The 21,754-nt window shown below is 41.5% G+C and overlaps 1 protein-coding gene across 3 annotated transcripts in view; it reads left to right on the plus strand.

The window, feature by feature from the left end:
* LOC140198014 (uncharacterized) overlaps positions 1-21,754 on the plus strand; it is a 212,729-nt gene that overhangs the window by 153,904 nt on the left and 37,071 nt on the right. The window contains exons 2-3 of one of the 3 annotated variants that reach the window (XM_072258806.1): positions 8,840-9,041; positions 15,000-15,044. In XM_072258806.1, coding sequence (XP_072114907.1) covers positions 8,840-9,041; positions 15,000-15,044 — 247 coding nt within the window. The remainder of the gene's footprint in view (positions 1-8,839; positions 9,042-14,999; positions 15,045-21,754) is intronic. The other 2 variants (XM_072258808.1, XM_072258807.1) reach the window with 2 other exon arrangements.

Consider the following 21,754-nt stretch of genomic DNA (forward strand, 5'->3'; position numbering starts at 1 on the left):
GAAGTGCTAAGCAAATCCCTGTTGATTTCATAAATAGGTGGGCATAGAAGAGTTGACAAGTCTATTTTTGTTCAGATGGTCAGTTCCAGAAAGGACACCTGCTCTGAACTTTGAAACAAGCATTAGAGTGTGTAAGAATCAGAATGAGGCAGATCAGGAATTGGCTATCTGATCTCTTGTGCTTGCTTCACTACTGTCACACTGATTCCCTATTTGCCTTGCTATCACTTTCTGGTCCAATTCCAACAAACCCTTCACCCTGACCTTACCCTTGACATTACTGGATGAATTAAGCTCCACAGTTAGATAAACGAAAGATTCCCAAAGCTGCACTGGCCTCTGAGGGAGGACATGTAACCTTAAATGGGTGGATCCATATCTATTGTCAATGCCCATTCATTTTGGATTCATCCAGCAAGGGAAAAGTCACCAACTGTGCTTTTGTTTAAACATACTACCATCTATAGTTCCTAAACATATTCAGTGCTTATTCTAGATGGATCTGGAGATGGAGAAGATAGGAGGTGAATGGTCTGAATATAAATTTTATTATGTCTATAATTTGTTCCAAAAACATTTTTGGCTTACAGCAATCAGCTGTCAGTAATTTGCTCACCAACATAAACTAAAATAATGACTGATTACAATAACAATTCTAATAGTCCACCATTAGAAATCCTGATATTTCAGTATCTGTATCACATGCCAGTGTTTGCCATGCTTCCTTTGCACTCAAAAAGGGCTACGGTTCCCATGCTCCCAAACCTCTCTGTCAAGCTTCTCAGAATCTTTTATCTTTCAATAAGATCACTTCTCAGAATCAGAATCAGAATCAGGTTTAATATCACTGGCATATGTTGTGAAATTTGTTAACTTTGCAGCAGCAGTACAATGAAATACATGATAAATATAGAAAAAAAATGAATTACACTAAGGTAAAGAGTTAAATTAAAATAAGTTGTGCAAAAAAATAGAAATGTAACAAAAACTAGTGAAGTAGTGATCATGGGTTCACTGTCCATTTAAAAATCGGATGGCAGAAGGGAAGAAGCTGTTCCTGAATCACTGAATGTGTGCCTTCAGGCTTCAATACCTCCTTTCTGATAGTAACAATGAAAAGAGGGCATGTCCTGGGTGGTGGGGTCCTTAATGAAGGGCTCCGCCTTTCTGAGGCATGATCCTTGAAGATGTCATAGACACCATGTAGGTTATTACCCATGATGGAGCTGACTAATTTTACAACTTTCAGCTTCTTCAGTCCTGTTCAGTAGCCACCACTGCCATGCCATACCAGACAGTGATGCAGCCTGTCAGAATGCTCTCCTTGGTACATCTGTAGGAGTTTTTGAGTGTTTTATAGGCATCCGTTAGTCTCATGAGACCATGGATTTGCGCCTTAGAAGGTTTCCAGGGTGCAAGCCTGGGCAAGGTTGTATGGAAGACCGGCAGTTGCCCATGCTGCAAGTCGCCCCTCTCCATGCCACTGATGTTGTCCAAGGGAAGGGCACTAGGACCCATACAGCTTGGCACCAGTGTCGTCGCAGAGCAATGTGTGGTTAAGTGCCTTGCTCAAGGACACACTTGCCAAGGCTCGAACTAGCGACCTTCAAATCACTAGACGAATGCCTTAACCACTTGGCCACGCGCCAACACACCTTACTTAAACTCATTGCTTGAAAGCCCTCCTTAGCCCTCACAAAGTAGACAGTCCTAGCACTCAGCCCAGTGAACCTTTTGTAAACCATTCCATTGTAAGCATGTTCCTCCCTACGAAAGATCAGAACTTTACATCTTACGACAAAAGTACTTTTCTGTTGCTCTGTACATTTGTAACAAAGCTTTACTATTTTCGCACTCCATCTGCTTTAGAATAAATAACAATTTGTTTGCCTTCTTAATGCTTCAGTTACATTCTAATTTTCTCTGTTACTGTTTAAGCTGATTGGAATGTTTTTGCACAGTTAAGCTGCTAGAAACATTGTTGTTGTATCACCAAAAAAAAGAGTTGCGTTTTCATAACACCTCAGGGCTTTTAAAGGTGCTCTATTGCAGCAGAAGGTATCTTCAAAATATAGTCCATGTAGGGAAAAAAGGCAGCCACTTAGTACTTAGCCAGTTTCCCTCATCAGCATTATGATGGAAAAGAAAACTGCAAATGCTGTAAATCTGAAATAAAGTGTTGCATGCCCTCATTGAGTCAGGTGGCATCTATGCGTAAAGTAAAATAGAATCAACGTTTCAGGGCTGGACTTGGCTTTGAAGTGTTAAGATTTATTCCTTAAACATTAACTACTTTCCTCTCTCCGTGGATGCTCCCTGACCTGCAGAGTGTTTCTAGCATTTCTTTTCTTTGTGATGTCAGCCATGGGATCTGATTTGGTATTGTTGGTGTGCAGATAAATATCAGCAAGGGCATTCGGGAGAGCTTTTCCAACATCAGATCCAAAAATTGAAACTAGCATCTGAACTTGAGTGGAAATGTATTTCTTGTTCCTGGTATGAAACAAAAGTTAAAGTGGCCTCAAATTGTTGCACTTGCAAAGTTTAGCCCAGTGGCTGGGATTAAGACCATAAGACCACAAGATATAGGAGCAGAAGCAGACTATACAGCCATCAAGTCTGCTTTGCCATTCAATCATGGGCTGATCCAATTTTTCCAGTCAACCCCACTCCCCCGCCTTCTCCCCATACCCTTTGATACCCTGGCTAATCAAGAATCTATCTATCTCTTCCTTAAACGCACCCAATGACTTGGCCTCCACAGCCGCTTGTGGCAACAAATTCCACAGATTTACCACCCAATGACTAAAGTAATTTCTCCGTATCTCTGTTCTAAATGGATGTCCTTCAATCCTGAAGTCATGCCCACTTGTCCTAGTCTCCCCTACCATGGAAAGTAACTTTGCCATATCTAATCTGTTCAGGCCTTTTAACTTCCGGAATGTTTATATGAGATCCCCCGTCATTCTCCTGAGCTCCAGGGAATACAGCCTAAGAGCTGCCAGACGTTCCTCATACGGTAACCCTTTCATTCCTGGAATCATTCTTGTCAACCTTCTCTGAACCCTCTCCAATGTCAATATATCCTTTCTAAAATAAGGAGCCCAAAACTGCGCACCATACTCCAAGTGCGGTCTCACAAGTGCCTTTTAGAGCCTCAACATCACAACCCTGCTTTTATATTCCATACCCCTAGAAATTAATGTCAACATTGCATTCACCTTCTGCATCACCAACTCAACCTGGAGGTTAACCTATAGGGTATCCTGCACAATGACTCCCAAATCCCTTCGCATCTCTGCATTTTAAATTTTCTACCCATCTAAATAATAGTCTGCCCATTTATTTCTTCCACCAAAGAGCATAACTATACATTCTGTGTGTGTGTGTGTCTGTGTGTGTATATATATATGTGTGTGTGTGTGCGTGTGTGTATATATATATATATATGACTATTTACTCTGTCCGCCAGAGAAAGCAGGATCTCCCAGTGGCCACACATTTTAATTCCACATCCAATTCCCATTCTGATATGTTTATCGACAGGCCTCCTCTACTGTAAAGATGAAGCCACACTCAGGTTGGAGGAACAACACCTTACATTCCGTCTGGGTAACTTCCAACCTGATGGCATGAACATTGACTTCTCAAACTTCCGCTAATGTCCCACCTCCCCCTCGTACCCCATCCGTTATTTATTTATATACATACATTCTTTTTCTCTCTCTCTCTTTTTTCTCCCTCTGTCCTTCTGACTATACCCCTTGCCCATCCTCTGGGTTCCCCCCCCCCCACACTTTTCCTTCTCCCTGGGCCTCCTGTCCAATGATCCTCTCATATCCCTTTTGGCAATCAAATGTCCAGTTCTTGGCTCCATCCCTCGCCTTCCTGTCTTCTCCTATCATTTTGGATCTCCCCCTCCCCGTCCCACTTTCAAATCTCTTACTAGCTCTTCCTTCAGTTAGTCCTGATGAAGGGTCTTGGCCCGAAACGTTGACTGTACCTCTTCCTAGAGATGCTGCCTGGCCCGCTGCAACTTTGATGTGTGTTGCATGACTATGCACTTTCCAACATTGTATTTTGTTTGCTACTTCTTAGCCCATTCCTCTAAACTATCTAAGTCTATCAATGGGCTCTCTGTTTCCTCAACACTACCCACTTCTCCACCTATCTTTGTATCATTGGCAAATTTAGCCAAAAATCCATTAATCCCATAGACCAAATCATTGACATTAAATAATAAAAAGCAACAGTCCCAACACCGACCCCTGTGGAACTCCACTGGTAACCGGCAGCCAGCCAGAATAGGATTCCTTTATTCCCACTCTGTTTTCTATCAATCAGCCAATGCTCCACTCATGCCAGTAACTTCCCTGTAATTCCATGGGCTCTTATCTTGCTAAGCAGCCTCATGTGCGGTACCTTGTGAAAGGCCTTCTGAAAATCCAAATACACCACACCTACTACATCAACTTTGTCTAACCTGCTTGTAATTTCCTCAAAATATTGCAGTAGGTTAGTCAGACAGGATCTTCCTTTTAGGAAACCATGCTGGCTTTGGCCTATCTTGTCATGTGCCTCTAGGTACTCTGTAAGCTCATCCCTAGCAATCGATTCCAACAACTTCCCAACCACTGATGTCAGGCTAACAGGTCTATAGTTTCCTTTCTGCTGCCTCCCAACCTTCTTAAATAGCAGGGTAACATTTGAAATTTTCCAGTCATCCGGTAAAATGCTGGAGTCTATCGATTCTTGAAAGATCATTGCTAATGCCCCCGCAATCTCTCCAGCTACTTCCTTCAGAACCCGAGGGTGCATTCCATCAGATCCAGGAGATTTATCCATCCTCAGACCATTAAGCTTCCTGAGCACTTTCTTAGTCATAATTTTTACTGCACATACTTCACTTCCCTGAGACTCTTGAATGTCCGGTATCCTGCAGGTGTCTTTCACTGTGAAGACTGATGCACAATACGCATTCAGTTCTTCTGCCATCTCTGTGTCTCTCATTACAATATCTCTAGTGTCATTTTCTATTGGTCCTATATCTACCCTCAACTTTCTTTTACCCTTTATGTACTTAAAAAAGCTTTTAGTTTCTCTTTGATATTAGTCGCCAGCTTCCTTTCATAATTTATCTTTTCCTTCCTAATGACTTTCTTAGTTTCCTTCTGCAAGTGTTTAAAAGCTTCCCAATCCTCTGTCTTCCCACTAGCTTTGACTTTCTTGACTGCCCTCTCTTTTGCTTTTACTTTGGCTCTGACTTCACTTGCCAAACATGGTAGTGTTCTTCTTCCATTCAAAAATTTCTTCTTATTTGGAATATATCTGTCCTGCACTTCCCTCATTTTTCGCAGAAACTCCAGCCATTGCTGCTCTGCTGTCCTTCCTGCTAGTGTCCCTTTCCAGTCAACTTTGGCCAGTTCCCCTCTCATGCCTTGTACATGTAATTTCCATTATCCCACTGAAATACCGACACATTGGAATTTAGTTTCTCCTTCTCGTATTTCAAAGTGAACTCAATCATATTGTGATCACTGTTCCCTAAGGATTCCTTAACCTTAAGCTCTCTTATCACCTCCAGATCATTGCACAACACCCAATCCAGCACAGCTGATCCCCAAGTGGGCTCAACAACAAGCTGTTCTAAAAAGCTAGGCCTTGGACAATCTTCAAATTCTCTCTCTTGAGGTCCAGTACTGGCCTGGTTTTCCCAATCCAGTTTCATGTTACAATCCCCAACGATTATCATGACATTGCCCTTCTGACAACCTTTTCTATCTCCTGCTGTAATTTGTAATCCGCATTTCGGCTGCTGTTTGGAGGCCTGTGTACAACTGCCATTATGGTCCTTTTACCCTTGCCATTTCTTAACTCAGCCCATAAAAACCCTACACCTTGCAATCCTTTGTCATCCCTTTCTAATGATTTAATATTGTTTCCTATACACAGGGCCACACCACCCCCTCTGCCTATTAACTTATCTTTCTGTTACACGGTATATCCGTGGACATTCAGCGCCCAATGGCAGCCAAGTTTCAGAGATAGCCACAATGTCATACTTGCTAATCTGTAGCTGAATTTCAAGATCATCCATTTTATTTCTTATGCTGGGTGCATTCAAATATACTTTCAGTCCAGTATTTGTTGCTTTCTGTTTTAACTGCACCACACCTCTATTACCCTGTAAATCATCCCACTGGTTGTGATTATGCCTCATCTCCTGCCTGTCCTTTCTGTCATCTCTGTTGCACACTATCTTTAAGTTATTTCTGTTTTCCCCTTTCTCAGCCCTATCACTCTGGTTCCCACTCCTCTGCCAGATTAGTTTAGACCCACCCTAACAGCTCTCTTAAACCTCCCTGCTAGGATATTGGACCCCTTTGGATTCAGGCGTAACCCATCTTTTTGTACAGGTCGTACCTCCCCCAGAAGAGGTCCCAGTAATCCAGGAGCCCGCAGCCCTGCCTGTTACACCAGTCTCTCAGCCATGCATTAATATGCATAATCATGCTATTCTTGCGCTCATTAGCACTTGGCACAGGCAGCAATCCTGAGATCACTACCCTGGATGTCCTGCTTTTCAGCTTCCTACCCAACTCCATGAATTCTCTCTTCAGGATCTCCTCCATTTTTCTACCTATGTCATTGGTACCAATGTGTACCAAGACTTCTGGCTGTTCACCCTCTCCCTTCAGAATACTCTGCACCTGATCCGAGACATCACGTACCCTGGCACCTGGGAGGCAACACACCATGCGGGTATCTCGATCAAGCTGACAGAACCTCCTGTCTGTTCCCCTCACTATGGAATCCATTATGACTACTGCATTCCTCATCTTCTTCTCTCCCTTCCAGACCACAGAACGAGGCTCAGTGCCAGAGACCTGACTGCTGTGGTCGTCCTCTGTCAGGTCACACCCTCAATAACATCCAAAATGAGATAATGATTACTGAAGGGGATGGCCACAGGGATGCTCTCTACTCTCTGAACTCTTCCCTTCCCTTCCCTGACAGTCACCCACTTACCTAACTACTGCAGCCTCAGGATGACTCTCTGTGTCTTCTATTTGTCTCCTGCTCACTTTCCCCAGTAAGCTGCAGGTCATCAAGCCTCAGCTCCACATCCCTAACACAGTCTCTCAGCAGCTGCATCTTGGTGCACCTGGCGCAGATGTGGCCATCTAGGAGACTGGAAGATTTCCAGGATTCCCACATCTGACACCCAGAGCTAAGTACTAACCCTACAGACATGCTCTCTAATCCTCAAAATATGCAAGGAAAGACCAAGTGAGCCAAAGCCCTACCACTCTGATTCAGACCACTCGTCGATGACAGCTTCACTCGGCAGTGTCTCCCTTTTATAGTCATAGTCATAGTCATAATCATACTTTATTGATCCCAGGGGAAATTGGTTTTTGTTACAGTTGTACCATAAATAATTAAGTAGTAATAAAACCATAAATAATTAAATAGTAATATGTAAATTATGCCAGGAAATAAGTCCAGGACCAGCCTATTGGCTCAGGGTGTCTGACCCTCCAAGGGAGGAGTTGTAAAGTTTGATGGCCACAGGCAGGAATGACTTCCTATGACGCTCTGTGTTGCATCTCGGTGGAATGAGTCTCTGGCTGAATGTACTCCTGTGCCTAGCCAGTACATTATGTAGTGGATGGGAGGCATTGTCCAAGATGGCATGCAACTTGGACAGCATCCTCTTTTCAGACACCACCGTCAGAGAGTCCAGTTCCATCCCCACAACATCACTGGCCTTACGAATGAGTTTGTTGATTCTGTTGGTGTCTGCTACCCTCAGCCTGCTGCCCCAGCACTCAACAGCAAACATGATAGCACTGGCCACCACAGACTCGTAGAACATCCTCAGCACCATCCTACAGATGTTAAAGGACCTCAGTCTCCTCAGGAAATGCCTGAACCTTTTCTGCTCTCCAACACACGGTTGGTGCTCTGGTTATATCCGAGTTCCCACAAAGCTTTCCCCTTTTAAACTTTGCTCCTGGACCTGTCGCCACCTCCTCTCTCGTAGCTGTCCAACTCACGATTGGTGCGCCAGTTATAGGGTTGGGGAATCATTAATGAGGGACACATGTGAACAGCATCAGTGTTACATAAGGATCTCCTCGTTTCCAACATCTATAATTCGCCCCACTCGGTACATGCTACAATGTTAAAGGCTTAAGGACTCGGAAACTGGATTTCCAAGACATGGTGCAAATTACAGCCACCACAATGTCATGTTTTTTGTTGGCTGACCAGAATAGATTTTAGCCGCCAACTATGAGGGCGTAATGGCACAGAAGCACGAGTTCAATTCTGGCCTCCAGTGCAGTCTATGTGGAGTCTGCACATTCTCCCTGTGATCGCATCTTGGCAACGTAAGGCTTTTTAGATCAATTGGCTGCTTAGAAAGCCTTGAGTGTGTATGTGAATTGTAGAATCTGGAGGGAAGATGATGCGGAGAACAAAATGGAATTAGTATTGCTGAAATCCCTATTCCTATGCAGTATAATTCAATGACTGACTGTATGGTTCCTGTGTAAGGCTTGAAAGCACAGACTCAGATTCAGGTATGGAAGTTCTGCCGTTGGAGGTCCCTTGAAATAAGGTGCCATAATTAAATAAATATAGGTTTGCTTGTAAATATGTTTTTTTTTCTCCTCAATGGTTGTTTGTGGCAGAGGGGAATAAACAGTAAATTGTCCTGTCTTCTGGGATAAAGGGGACAAAGGAGCAATTCAATGTAGTTTGTCCAAATGCTGGGGGTGGGAGTGAAGTAAAGAAGAGCATTAACGCCCTTGTTCTTTGCTCTTCTTTCTAGTCTCAGAGACGCGTTACATTTCACCTCCCCGATGGCTCCCAGGAAAGCTGCAGTGATAGTGGTCTGGGAGACCACGAGCCGGTAAATGGTGGCCCGCTGATCTCACACCCTCTCCCTCTGGTTCAGCCGCAGGACGAGTTCTACGAGCAGGCTTCCCCAGACAAGAGGACCGAAGCCGATGGCAATTCCGACCCCAACTCCAGTAAGTGACTGCTTCTTCCTCTTCCAGACATTGGTGCTGTGCAATCAAAGCTTCCTTCCACACTGAACTTTACCTTAGTCCTGATGTCTGCCCCGTCACAGGTCAGCTCTCATTGCATCCCTTACGTAATCTTAATGTGTTCCCAACCAGCACGTGGATCCACTGCTCAGATTACAAACTGCACTGAGATGTTTTTGGAGCCCTCTCTTCACTCTGTGACAGACATGGAGATTTGCAGCTACATTGTCTTGAAGGAAGCCTCATTTTAACAACAAATAAACCAGAAAGTAACTGATACCGCTTTCCATAATGGTGCAGTTTCAAAATGTATGTGCTGCTGGGATTCAGTTGGGCTTGGAGTGAGATGGGTGGTTGGTTGTGAAAATGGGTAAATTAGGGACATGGTCAAACTGATGGTCATTTTCTCTTTTGGTTTTCCCCGTCACACCACTTCCTCCTATTTACATCTCTAGGGTCTGAGTTCTGCAATACAATCAAAACATTCTTCAAATTCTCTCCCCCCCCTCCCCTTTTACAAATGTAATTTTAGTGAGAGAGCATAGATAGTTGTTGTAACTATTTATTTTGTAAAGGGTCACTGACACCTGGATGCTAATTTCCATTCATTGAGAAAAACAAATATTGTTTATTGCGTAAGTTTCCTTCCACCGTGATGTTCTTTTTTGTGTGTGAATTGTAACTTGATCTTCTATACCTGATTTTGTGTTCCATCAGTTTATGAATATTTATCAGACCTGATCTTGAATGAGATTTTTACAAATCCTATTTTGCTGCCACTTAAAGTTATTTATGAGTAGCATATAAGTCATTATCTTGTATGATCCAATTGGCTGCCTGCTGAGCCTTAATTCCTGAATATATGCATAATTTGAATTTTGATCAGATATCATTGCTTTACAATGTGGTACCTTAACACTTGGGTTTATGGAACAAACAGATTGCAAAATAGAATGGGAGAGTGTGTGGTTAATTATCCTCCTGCTTGTATTCTGCTGATGAAGTTATGATTCTAAACTCCCAAGGGTCTTGATAAACAAGGAATGAAGGGCTATTGCGGGTAGGAGGGACTGTGGAGGTCACAGTCATATTAGTCATGATCTTATTGAATGGTGAAGCAGGCTTCAAGGAACGAGTTGCCTAATCCTGCTTCTGATGTATGCTTATAGTTATTGACTCACATTCCAGGAATATCTCATCTAAGCTATGACCAGGCTCAAGCTAGCAGATCTTGATGAAGGATGAAGTCTCTAGTGAGTGTGTTAGAGGACGTTAGCAAACCTCCCTGTTCCTTATCCCTGTAAACCAAGTCAAAATTAAAGCAGTACATTTAATGTCATTGGGCAAAGCAAAGAATCTATCGCCCCTCAGTGAGCTCCAGTGTTTTTATATGTAATTGAAGAAAATTTCTGTCTTTTGTCGCCACAGGGATCATTTTAAGATAGTGCCCAATGAGGTTTATTAATCACATGTTCAATGAAGCATACAATCAAATTTGCTGTTTGAGATTACAGCCAACACAATCTGCGGATGTGCTGGAAGTAGCTGGAAGTGTTGCCACACTTTCCAGTGCTAATATAACATGCCCACGGTGTTCAGCTGAACAACACGCAGCTGATATATGGTAAGCAACAAGTGTGAAAACACCCACCTTTCCCCCCACTCATAAATAGGCTTCCAATCCCAGGTCAGGCCTCCTCAGGGCCTTCAACCTACAGACCGAGCTCCCAGACTTGCAGACATCAGGACATCAACTATAGAAGAAACCAGAGTGGAAATAATGGAACTGACACATTGATACTGTGGCATTTGGAAACTAAAGAGCCTAGAGCCCTGTTGGTTTGGTCAGCAACACTGTGAGCTCGGTATTTGTTCCAATTTACCTTTTGTGTCGAGAAGGACCTCACTACATTTAATCTGGTGTGTATGTATGCTGCCTGCTCAGCAGAACACATTAAAATCTACAGTTCTGAGGGCCCGGAGTTTATGATAACTTCCCATTCTTTTGCTTTTCCCCAGTACACAAGAAAAAGAAAATATGAGGAGGAATAGGCCATTTGGCCTCTCAAGTCTGCCCTGCCATTCAGTATGACCATGGTTGATCTCAACCCTTCTTCACCTGTTTCCCGTAATCTTTACTTCATCCATCTTTCAAATACTTAGTGCTACACCTTAAATATGTCTAATTACCAGGACTCCACCATCCTTACTGCAGTGAATTCCAGAAATTCACCGCCCTCTAAAAAATGAAATTTCTGCACCTCAGTTTCAAATGATCTGTCCCTTAAGTTGTAGCTATGTCCCCTTGGTTGTGACTCCCTTGCTAGTGAAAGCATCTCAAAATTTACCATTATGATCTTACTTGTTCCTCGCTCCTCATTCTTCCAAACTCTGATGAATACAAATACAAATTGCTGAACATCTCACCCTCACAATTAACCTGCTAAATTTCAAATAAACTGTGTCCAATGTTGATATATCCTTTTTTTGGATAAGACCATAAGCCATAGGAACAGAATTAGGCCACTCAGCCCATTAGATCTTTTCCACCATTCTATCATAGTTAATTTATTATCTCTCTCAACCCCATTCTCCTCCCTTCTCCCCATAACTATTGACCCCCCTTACTAATCAAAAACGTATCAACTTCTGCTTTAAATGTACCCAATGACATGGTTTCCACAGCTGTGTCACAGTGCATCTTCCGGCAAAAGAAATACCTCCTCATCTCTGTTCTGACAGGATGTCATTCTACTCTGAGGCTGGTCCTTGACTATAGGAAACATCATCTCCATGTCCACTCTATGTGGGCCTTTCAATATTCAGTGGGCTTCAATGAGATTACAATCTCACTCTTCTAAGTTCCAGTGACTATAGGCACAGAGCCATCAATCGCTCCTCATACCCTTTCATTCCTGAGATCATTCTTGTAAATCTCCTCTGGATGCTCTCCAATGCCAACAAATCCTCTCTTAAATATGGGTACCAAAACTGCTTACAATATTCAAAATGATGTCTGACTAAGACCTTTAAAGTTTCAGCATTACATCATTGTTTTTATATTTTAGTCTTTGGAAAATGACTGCTAACATTGCATTTGCGTTGCAAGAGGCCCAAAATGAGGAATAAAGTTATAGACTATTTTCTATACAGGAAGAAAATTCAAAGTTCGATGGTGAAAAGGGACTTTGGAGTCCTTGTCCAGGATTCACTTAAGTTTGACTTTCAGGTGGTATGGAAGGCAAATGCAATGTTAGCATTCATTTCAAGAGGACTAGAAGAAAAAAGCAAGAATATAATGCTGAGGCTTTATAATGCATTGGTCAGACCACACTTGTAGTATTGTGAGCAGTTTTGGGCCCTTTATCTGAGAAAAGATGTGCTGGCATTGGAAAGGGTCCAGAGAGGTTCACATAAACCTCTCCATTAATTAAAGGGTTTACTATGAGGAATGTTTAAACACTTTGGGCCTGTACTGGAGTTTAGAAGAATGAGGAATATCTCATTGAAACCTATCAAATATTGAAAGGCCTAGATAGAGTGAATGTGGAGAGGATGTTTTGTATAGTGAGGGAGTCTCAGACCAGAAAGCAGAGCATCAGAAAAGAAGGATCTCCATGTAGAACAGAAAGGAGAAGAGATTTCTTTAGCTAGAGGCTGGTGAAACTGAGGATTACATTTCCACAGACAACTGTGGAGGCCAAGTCAATGCATATATTTAAAACGGAGGCTGATAGTTTTTTGATTAGTCAGAGTATCAAAGCTAACGGAGAGAAAGCGGGAGAATCGGGTTCTGAAGGAATTTTAAATCATATGATGGAGTCCTTGTGCAGGATTCCCAAAAGCTTGACTCACAGGTGGTATGGAAGGCAAATGCAATGTCAGCATTCATTTCAAGAGGACTAGAAGATAAAAGCAAGGATATAATGCTGAGGTTTATGATGCAAACTCGATAGGCCAAGTGGCATAACTCTGCTTATGGTTTTGTGGTCTAAACACTACACAGTATTCCAGATGTGGGTTTCCCAACACCCTATGCAGGGGTAACAAAAACTTCCCTATCCTTAAGCTTGAATCCCTTAAAGACCAAAGTATCATTTACTTCCTAGTTGAACCTGCCTGCTAACTTTTGTAGTTCATACACTGTATCCCTCTTAACTTCACTTATCTGCATTCTGTATTTAAATAATTATCTAAGCTGTTAATCAATTTTTTTTTGTTGAAATTTAATTCCTCCCTTGAGAGGGAACACTATGTGTGCTGCATGCATGCTTCCACATTGACTGTCAAGGAACCAAAAAGAGACCCAAAGAAAAGTTTAGTCAATAAAAGGTTATGTGCTCATGAGATGATGAATTCATAATATGTGGAGCTGGAAAATGTAGTACATTCTGAGATTTTATTAAAGTTAAGTGAGCTATACACGATTTGTGCCACCCTAATACTCAAGAAAGCAGAACAAGCATGTATCAGAGAGGACTGTTTTGTTTATAGAAGCCCAGAAAGTTGGAGCAAGTGTGTTGCAAGTGTGAAAGAGTATGTCACATTATCTTATTAGGAATTTTGTCTGTAAAATAAGTGCATTTTTTTCAATGTTTCATTGCTTTTCTTTGATAGCGAGGATAAAGTTTAGTTTAAACAGCAAGGCAATGAAATACTGGACAAAACTGATAGACTAAAAGAAAATCTGATTACTGTAGCTGGAGGAAAATAGACTTATTTAAAGTAAGTAGATCCCTTAAGGAACAAGTTTGTCAAATAAAACGCTCCCATCTTGGGCACATGAAATGTGAGTGTGTGTGATGTGGGAATACAGATGACAGAACAGGAAATTGTTGTTTGCCAGGGCTGTGCAGGAAGATTTCTTACTTGGAACTTACAATGAGATTAGACCAAGAAAGGTAGAGGAGGCTGGAAGAACTCAGTTGTCAATCACCATCTTTGGAGGGAAGGGGTGTACAGGTTGACATTTTGGGTTTTGACCTTGCAATGGAAATAGTGACATGGAAGAGTAGAAATAGCCAACAGAGTAAAGTTTGAATGTCAATACGCCTTCAAAGGGGAAACCTATGATATGTGTATATCTGTGTGTGGCGGTTGGGCGGGGTCAGGTAGTGGAGAATGAGCTAGAGGCTGATAGGTGATCGGTGGAACCATGATGGGGAAGGGATGGTGGGCCAATGGCACCAGGAGAAGGAGAGGTGAGCAAAGCCAAAAAAATTGAAGCAGATGGGTGAGTCTGTGTGTGATGTTGATGGCAGGGATGTTGGTTATCTGAAATTAGAAAATTCAGTGTTCATGCCATTGGGTTGTAAACTAGGTTACAATTTAATATATGAACACCAAATGAACTGTTCAACTCAAATAATCCATGCAAAGCAATCCCATTGGTCCCATTCCCCCCTCTCTTTATTTCTTTATGTACCTGGAGGTTAACTTTTCTTGTACTGTATATGCCCACTGATGCCCCTTCGCAATCTGACAAAAGCATCTAATACCAAGGTTCTGAAGACCAGGTGCATGATGCAGGCTGTAACAGGTTGGCAACGTGGGATTATGATCACAAGACATTTTGATATGGGAGTTGTGAATGCAGAGACTGTTTCAAATGAATCTTATACCCTACAGAGATACTGGTCTTTGAATCTTGTTGATTGATTAAGCACACGAGATTTGAAATTACCCTTAATGATGTTGTTATAGTGATAATTAACCTGCTTCGATTGAATTTATCTCTTATTTTAATGGATGCATTAACGTACATGAAACAAATTGTTTGAGGTTGCCATTAATATAATGAAAGGAGGAGTTCTATACCAACCATTTAGCTTGTGATTATTTCATTTTGCAGATGCAGATTGAATAGATTCTTGCAATGTTTCATTTGACCCTTGCATGAGGTGATACCCTAAAGTATTAAAACTGTTTTCTGTCTTACAGTGTACATGCCTTCATCAGCTAATATCATGTACAGAGTTTCTACAGGTACCTGTAATACATTTGTAAGATAATTTGTTTTGATGTTCAAATATGATCCAAGAAATCCTCAGAGATCATAAGCTGCATTATAAACACCTAAGGAGCCTTTGAGATTTTATTACGTCTAATTGTTAGGAAGGGAAAGAAGAAATACTTTGTGCTTTGACAATATTTTTGAATAGATATTAGTTGTAATGAGTGTGCTCATAGTGTACGTGTCCTGTATGCAGGTAGTACAAAGATATTCTGCATCTGTTTTCAGTGACTTGTGTGATTGCTTAATTGCTTCCCCAGAGTTTTACATTTAGTGATCTGGGGGGTGCATACCTAACACTTTCACACTCCAGCGCGTGCTTGTACCCGGAGATCATTGTGTTGCATTGGGACCGAAGCTGCAGTATTTCCATTGTAGTTTACAGTATTGGTAATGGATAGAATGGGGGAAATGGGAAACCATTGGCACTTGCTATCAGACTTTTCCTGGTCAAGTTGAGGTACGGAGTTCACCTTCCATTAAACTAATCCAGGAATGCACTCTGGCTTGTTGTTTATTATTCAATATGGCCTAGCTGGTAATGCGTTCACATCTAAGGCAGAGGTTTATAAAATACTTAATCTGCTTAAACATAAAATATAGGTTGATGCTGTTAGATGCGCTTAATTTTGGATGATACAATTTTCTAAGACTTCTCAGGTAGATGTAAGATCCCTGTTCTCTATGTGGAAGGGCAATAATTTCATTATCTCCAGCATGCTGTCTCAAATTTATCCCTCTTATAACATAATAATGACAGACAGGTAGAAATTCACCCACTATTTTATGTGCTGAGCTCATGACATTTGATCATTATGTTTTTCTTGAACTCTGATTCTGAAGTTTAGTTGCCTTCACATTAAAATGGAGCTTCACGTGAACACCTCAGCATAATGTGAATTTAGCATATAAAACTGGGCACAAATGTCTCCACCAATATGATCCTTACTACACAGGATCACCAATAGTTGTAAAATGTTTTACACCATGCTAAAATTCTGGAAGGTGTGATTGAAGTGGAAGAATTTGTTAAATGTTTCTGTCCCACAACCTGACTTTCCTTGTGGCCTCTGAATGAAATGATCCAATTGGTGTTAATAAATGGTAAATTATTTTTTGTGTTTTTTTTATTCATAAACCACATGGATTTACAGTTGATTGTCAAGATTGGAAAAGTGTTTCTGTGCCAAGGATGGTTTGCTAACTTATGGCAACTACTAAGATAATTTATTACTGTCATGTATACTGAAGTACAATATTAAACTTTGCTTGGAATGTCATCCATACAGATCAGTTCATCACATCAGTACACTGAGGTGGGACAAGTTAAAGGAATAAAATAATGCAGAATAAAGGGTTACAGTTACAGAGAAAGTGAAATGCAGGCTGACAATAAGCTATAAAGTCATAACGAGGTAGATTGTGAGTTCAAAAGTCCAGTTTGTCATACAAGGGACAGTTTAATAGTCTAATACCATGTCCTTGAGCCTGCTGGTATGTGCTTTCAGGATTTTGTAGCTTCTGCTGCAGAGAGGGTGGAGAAGAGAGTGGGAGGATAGTTTGATTATGTTATCTGCTTTACCGAGGAAGTGGGAAGTATAGACAGAGTTCATAAAAGGGAGTCTGGTTATCTAATGTGCTAAGCTATGTACACAGTTCTCTGTCATTTCTTGCAGTGTCCTCAGATAGTTGTAAAAAAAACTTGTAGAACTTTCTTTAATTCCTGTCAGTTTGTTCTTTTTATGAAATCCTTTTCAAATATTGTGACTGGCAGAAGCAGCTCATCTATTGCAGGCAACGCACCAAGTGGGGATGCATCTGGATAGGAGCTTTTCTATGATGCCGCTTTAAAATTAGTGAGGGTCTGACCTCTTACAGTTCAGGTGCTTTCTAAGGAGGTGAAGTTTTACGTTTTACTTAGTTGCTCCTTCCCACAGTAAGATTGATTCTCTTTCTGCAAACTTCCTTGGAAACTATTATTTTCAGATGGAACATTGATTGATATCGCACCAAAGGGTTTTGTTAAATTACCTGTGGATGGCAGTGTGTGCAGTTGGCTTTTGCTGTTTCTGATTGGGTTTATAGTTCCGCAGAGACCACTTTGGTGGCAAACTAAACTACCTGTGTGGTTTCAATCAAGATTATATAATTTCAGTATATTGTCCCAGGGTTAATGCTTGAAGCCAGTGGAGATTGGTGAATCTGACGGGCCATGTCAGCTCATGAGCCAGATGCGCATGTTGCAGCCTTACATAGGTGTGTTGATGGATCTCCAGTGATCAGCTGGTATCAATCAAAACTAAATACCAAGCCACAAAAATAGTTATTAAGGCAGGTAGTCAAAAGACATAAGTTTTAAGGAGACTTTAAAGGTAAGAGGCAGAGATAGAGAAACGGGTGGTGGTGTCAGAGATATTACTGAAGAGAATTACAGAGTTTATTGGAATTGGTTTGTTATTGTCATATGTACTGAGGTACAATGAAAAACCTATCTTGCCTACTGTGCACACAGATCAGTTCTTTACCCACTGCATCAAAGTAGCATGAGGTAAAATAATAACAATGCAGAATAATGTATAACTACTACAGAGAAAGTGCAGTGCAGGTAAAAAAATAAAGTGCAAGATTATAACAAGATAAATTGTGAGGCCAAGAGTCAGTCGAATTGTATAAGAGATCCATTCAAGAGCCTGATAAAAGTGGGATAGTAGCTGCCTGTGGGCCTGGTGGTACGTGCTTTCAGGGGTTTTTTTTTGTACCTTTTGACTAATGGAAGAAGAAAGAAGAAAGAATGACAGGTTGGTTGGGGTCTTTGACTCTACTGGCTGCTTTATGAAGGCAGCAAGAGGTATAGACAGAGTCCATAGAGGGGAGCCTGGTGCCCGTCGTGTGCTGGGTAGCATCTATGTTTCTTGCAGTCACATGCAGAGTAGTTCCCATATCATGTCATGATGCATCTAAATAAAATGCTTTTTGATGTTTTAAAGCAAGTGTTTTTAACCCATAACCAACATTTAACACAGCAGTCTTTAAAATCTAGCTACCTGCTTATGAACAAAACAAATACTGAAACAAAGCAAATTAGTATTTTTCTCTCGCTCTTAATTAAGAGAATAAACACATTCATCTTGCTATATTCCTTGCAAAGAAAATGCATCAAAATGTCACATTAACCCCCAAAGGCCTTCCAGCTAGGTAAGGCATTCCACAGATATTCCCCTTACAGTGCTGTTCCCTCCTGTAATAAAATCAGCATGTTTCAGCATGCCATTTACACTCTCCTCCCAAGCGTCTCATAATCCTTTTCATATTTCTTTATGAAAATTGCACCGAGTGAGCTCGTCTGTTTCATGGGTTATTTGTGATTGCAGTTTGGCAAGACCCTTTTATGTAAGCAGTGCAGAGGGCTCACTTATTAATAATTTTAATAGAATTCTTTTGACCTGCTGAGTCAAAGACTTTGAATTTCAGTGCACAGTTTGTTCAACTTCTTTAACTATGTTAACCATGTGAATTTGTGCCAGATGGGGAAAGAGTTTGCTTTGAATACTTGTATTTTTTTTATTATTATTTTACAGTGCAGGTTTAACTTATACATTCAGTGGCCACTATCGTAGATATAGGAGGCACCTAATGAAGTTGACTGTGTTTCCGTATCCTTGTGGTCATCTGCCACTGTATCCCTCCATTTTAAGGTTCGACATGTTCATTTAGAGATTTCTGCATACCACTGTTGTATCGCGTGGTTATTTGAGTTACTGTCGACTTCTGTCAGTTTAAACCGGTCTGGCCATTCTCCTCTGACCTCACTCATTAACAAGGCATTTTCACACACAGAACTGCCACTGACTCAATGATTTTTTTTCACACCATTCTCTGTAAACTCTGGAGGTGTAAAAATCCCAGGAGAATAGCAGTTTCTAAGATTGTCAAATCACCCTGTTTGGTGCCAACAATCCATCTGCTTCCAAAATGGACATTGAATCCTTTAACACTACCTCACTACTTTTTTTGTATTTCTGTATTTTGTTCACTATTTATTTTTAACTTAACTAGTTAATAGAGATATATATACTTACTGTAATTCAGTATTTTTCTCTATATCTATTTATCATTTATTACATTGTACTGCTGCCATTAAATTAACAATTTCACAATATTAAACCTCATTCTGGTCAAAGTCATTTAGATCATATTTCTTCCCCATTCTGATGATTGGTCTGTACAATAACTGAATCTCTTGATCATGTCTGCATGTTTTTATGCTTTGATTGAGTTGCTGCCACATGACTGGCTGATTAGATATTTACGTTAATGAGCTAGTATACAGGTGTACCTAATAAACTGGCCACTAAGTATAGGTCCTGCATTATTGTTAAACTGCTCAAACGCCCAACCACTGTCTCACTCCATTTCCTCTCCACTTGGTGAACAGAAATGGAATTTAGTTTGGGGAAAAACACTTCTCTTGAAAAGGGTAACCAATTTCTGTGAGGAGAGTCATCAGTAGCAAGCATCCATGCATTTAATCTGATCATTTTAAAGATTTGCATGGAATTGTCGAGGATTAACCTGGGCAAGCAAAGGGGTGGGGTGTGGTGGGTGTGGTTTGCAATTTACTTAGTTATAGGATGGTGGAGATAGAAAGTCGCAGAACACTTAACACTTGTGAGTTGTAAAACCCGCACCACACTCCTAAGTACTAATGCAGGATTTTAATATGAAATTTTGCCAATTCCTCTCCTCCACTGAGTTCCTCTGGCAGATAGTAATTGCTCCAGATACCACCTTTATAAAGCCTCAGCATTATATCCTTGCTCTTATATTCTAGACCTCTCAAAATGATTCCAGCATCTGCAAATCCTTGTGACTCTCTATAAAACACCTGGAGGAGGGCTTGATGTGTTATCCTTTACAAAATGGTTACAGGAAGTAATGAACAACAGGAATTCTGCAGATGCTGGAAATTCAAGCAACGCACACCAAAGTTGCTGGTGAATGCAGCAGGCCAGGCAGCATCTGTAGGAAGAGGTGCAGTCGACGTTTCAGGCTGAGACCCTTCGTCAGGACTAACTGACTGCACCTCTTCCTACAGATGCTGCCTGGCCTGCTGCGTTCACCAGCAACTTTGAGTGTGTTGCAGGAAGTAATGAGGTCATTTAGTCCTTATAGTCAATTTTGGTTGTAAGAACATCTAGGTTGTCCCACTGACTCAACGGTTCTCTCAGTAACCCAAAAACTCCTTGCTTTTTGCACACGCACACAATTTTGGAGGATCTCAGCAGCTCATGCAGAATCTATGGAAAAGAGTAAACAGTCGATGTTTCAGGCCGAGACCCTTCTTCAGGAGTGAGGAGGAAGGGAGAAGATGCCAGAATAAAAAGTTGGTGGGGCGGGATGGGTAAAGAGTCTAGCTGGAAGGTGATAGGTGAAGCCGGGTGGGTGGGAAAAGACAAGGCTTGGAGAAGAACTATTTGATCAGAGAGCAGAGCGACCATAGGAGACAGGGAAGGAGGAGGGGCCCCAGGGGGAAGTAATAGCCAGGTGAGAAGAAATTAAAGGTCAGAGTGGGGAATAGAGGAAGGCGGTGGTAAAATTGTTCACTGGAAGGGGAAATCGATTTCCCGGCATAGTTTGGAGGGTACCCAGATGGAATATAAGGTGCTGCTTCTCCACCTTGAGGCTGGCCCCATCCTTTTACATTTCAGATTCACATTAGTTCATTATCGTATACATCATGGTGCAATGAAATTCCTTGCTTACGTGGAGCTCAGAGTAAAAAGTGTACATGGAATTAATGATTAGAGCAATGAGAGGAGAGCAAGAACAGAATGGTGCAAAGGCAGCAGAGCAGTCTGAAGTAGTGCTGAAAGAACTGATAAAGTGTCAATAACAGAATAAAGGAGAGAGCTTGAATCGTGAGTTCGAGTATGTGGGGATGTGGGATGTGATCGGTTCAGGAGCCTGACAGCAGTAGGGGAGAAGCTGTTCTCATCCAGGCTTTCAAGCTCCTGTATCTTCTTCCCGAAGGTAGAAGAGATGCCCAGAATTATGCCTATGTATGCAGCTCATTATGGACGGTGGTGAACAAGATCGGCAAATGGTGTACTGCACCTCAGCGCTCCTGTCAAAATTAGATTTGTGTAACGTTTCCGAACAGATTTTAGTGCACAAAGTACCGGTCTTTTTGGAACTCTATAAATATGCCATGTTTTTTTACAGGAAAACATTACAATGAACAGAATCTCGTTATATACCTTGCTATTTCCCCCTCTTCACCTATTACTGCACTTTTCCAAGAAACAGTTCTACGAACCTACCTCATTACCCTAGCAACAGCTCACAAGTACTGCAGGTCCACCCACCCCTCTCCTTCTGCTATTGAATTGTCATTTCGTGTCTCCTTGAAGCATTTCAGAAGGTAAAATTATCTATGACTGTGATCTCAGTTTCATCCCAGGTGTGCACGTCCTGACACAACCTTGACACTGGGCTGGGATGGTTGTGTGTATCAGCAGGTGTTTGCCTTCTATTTCGGGACCGTGGCTGGATGTCAGTGCGATCTGCCTCTGGAAATTACCTGGGTGTTCCCTGTCAGCTTTCATACTGTCAGCCAGAGGTTGTTGAGCTCGTTGCTGCTATTAGTTAGCGCAGTGACCTGTACAACTGATGCACTACCACT

The sequence above is a fragment of the Mobula birostris genome, chromosome 5 (genome assembly GCF_030028105.1).
Source record: "Mobula birostris isolate sMobBir1 chromosome 5, sMobBir1.hap1, whole genome shotgun sequence".
NCBI lineage: Eukaryota > Metazoa > Chordata > Chondrichthyes > Myliobatiformes > Myliobatidae > Mobula > Mobula birostris.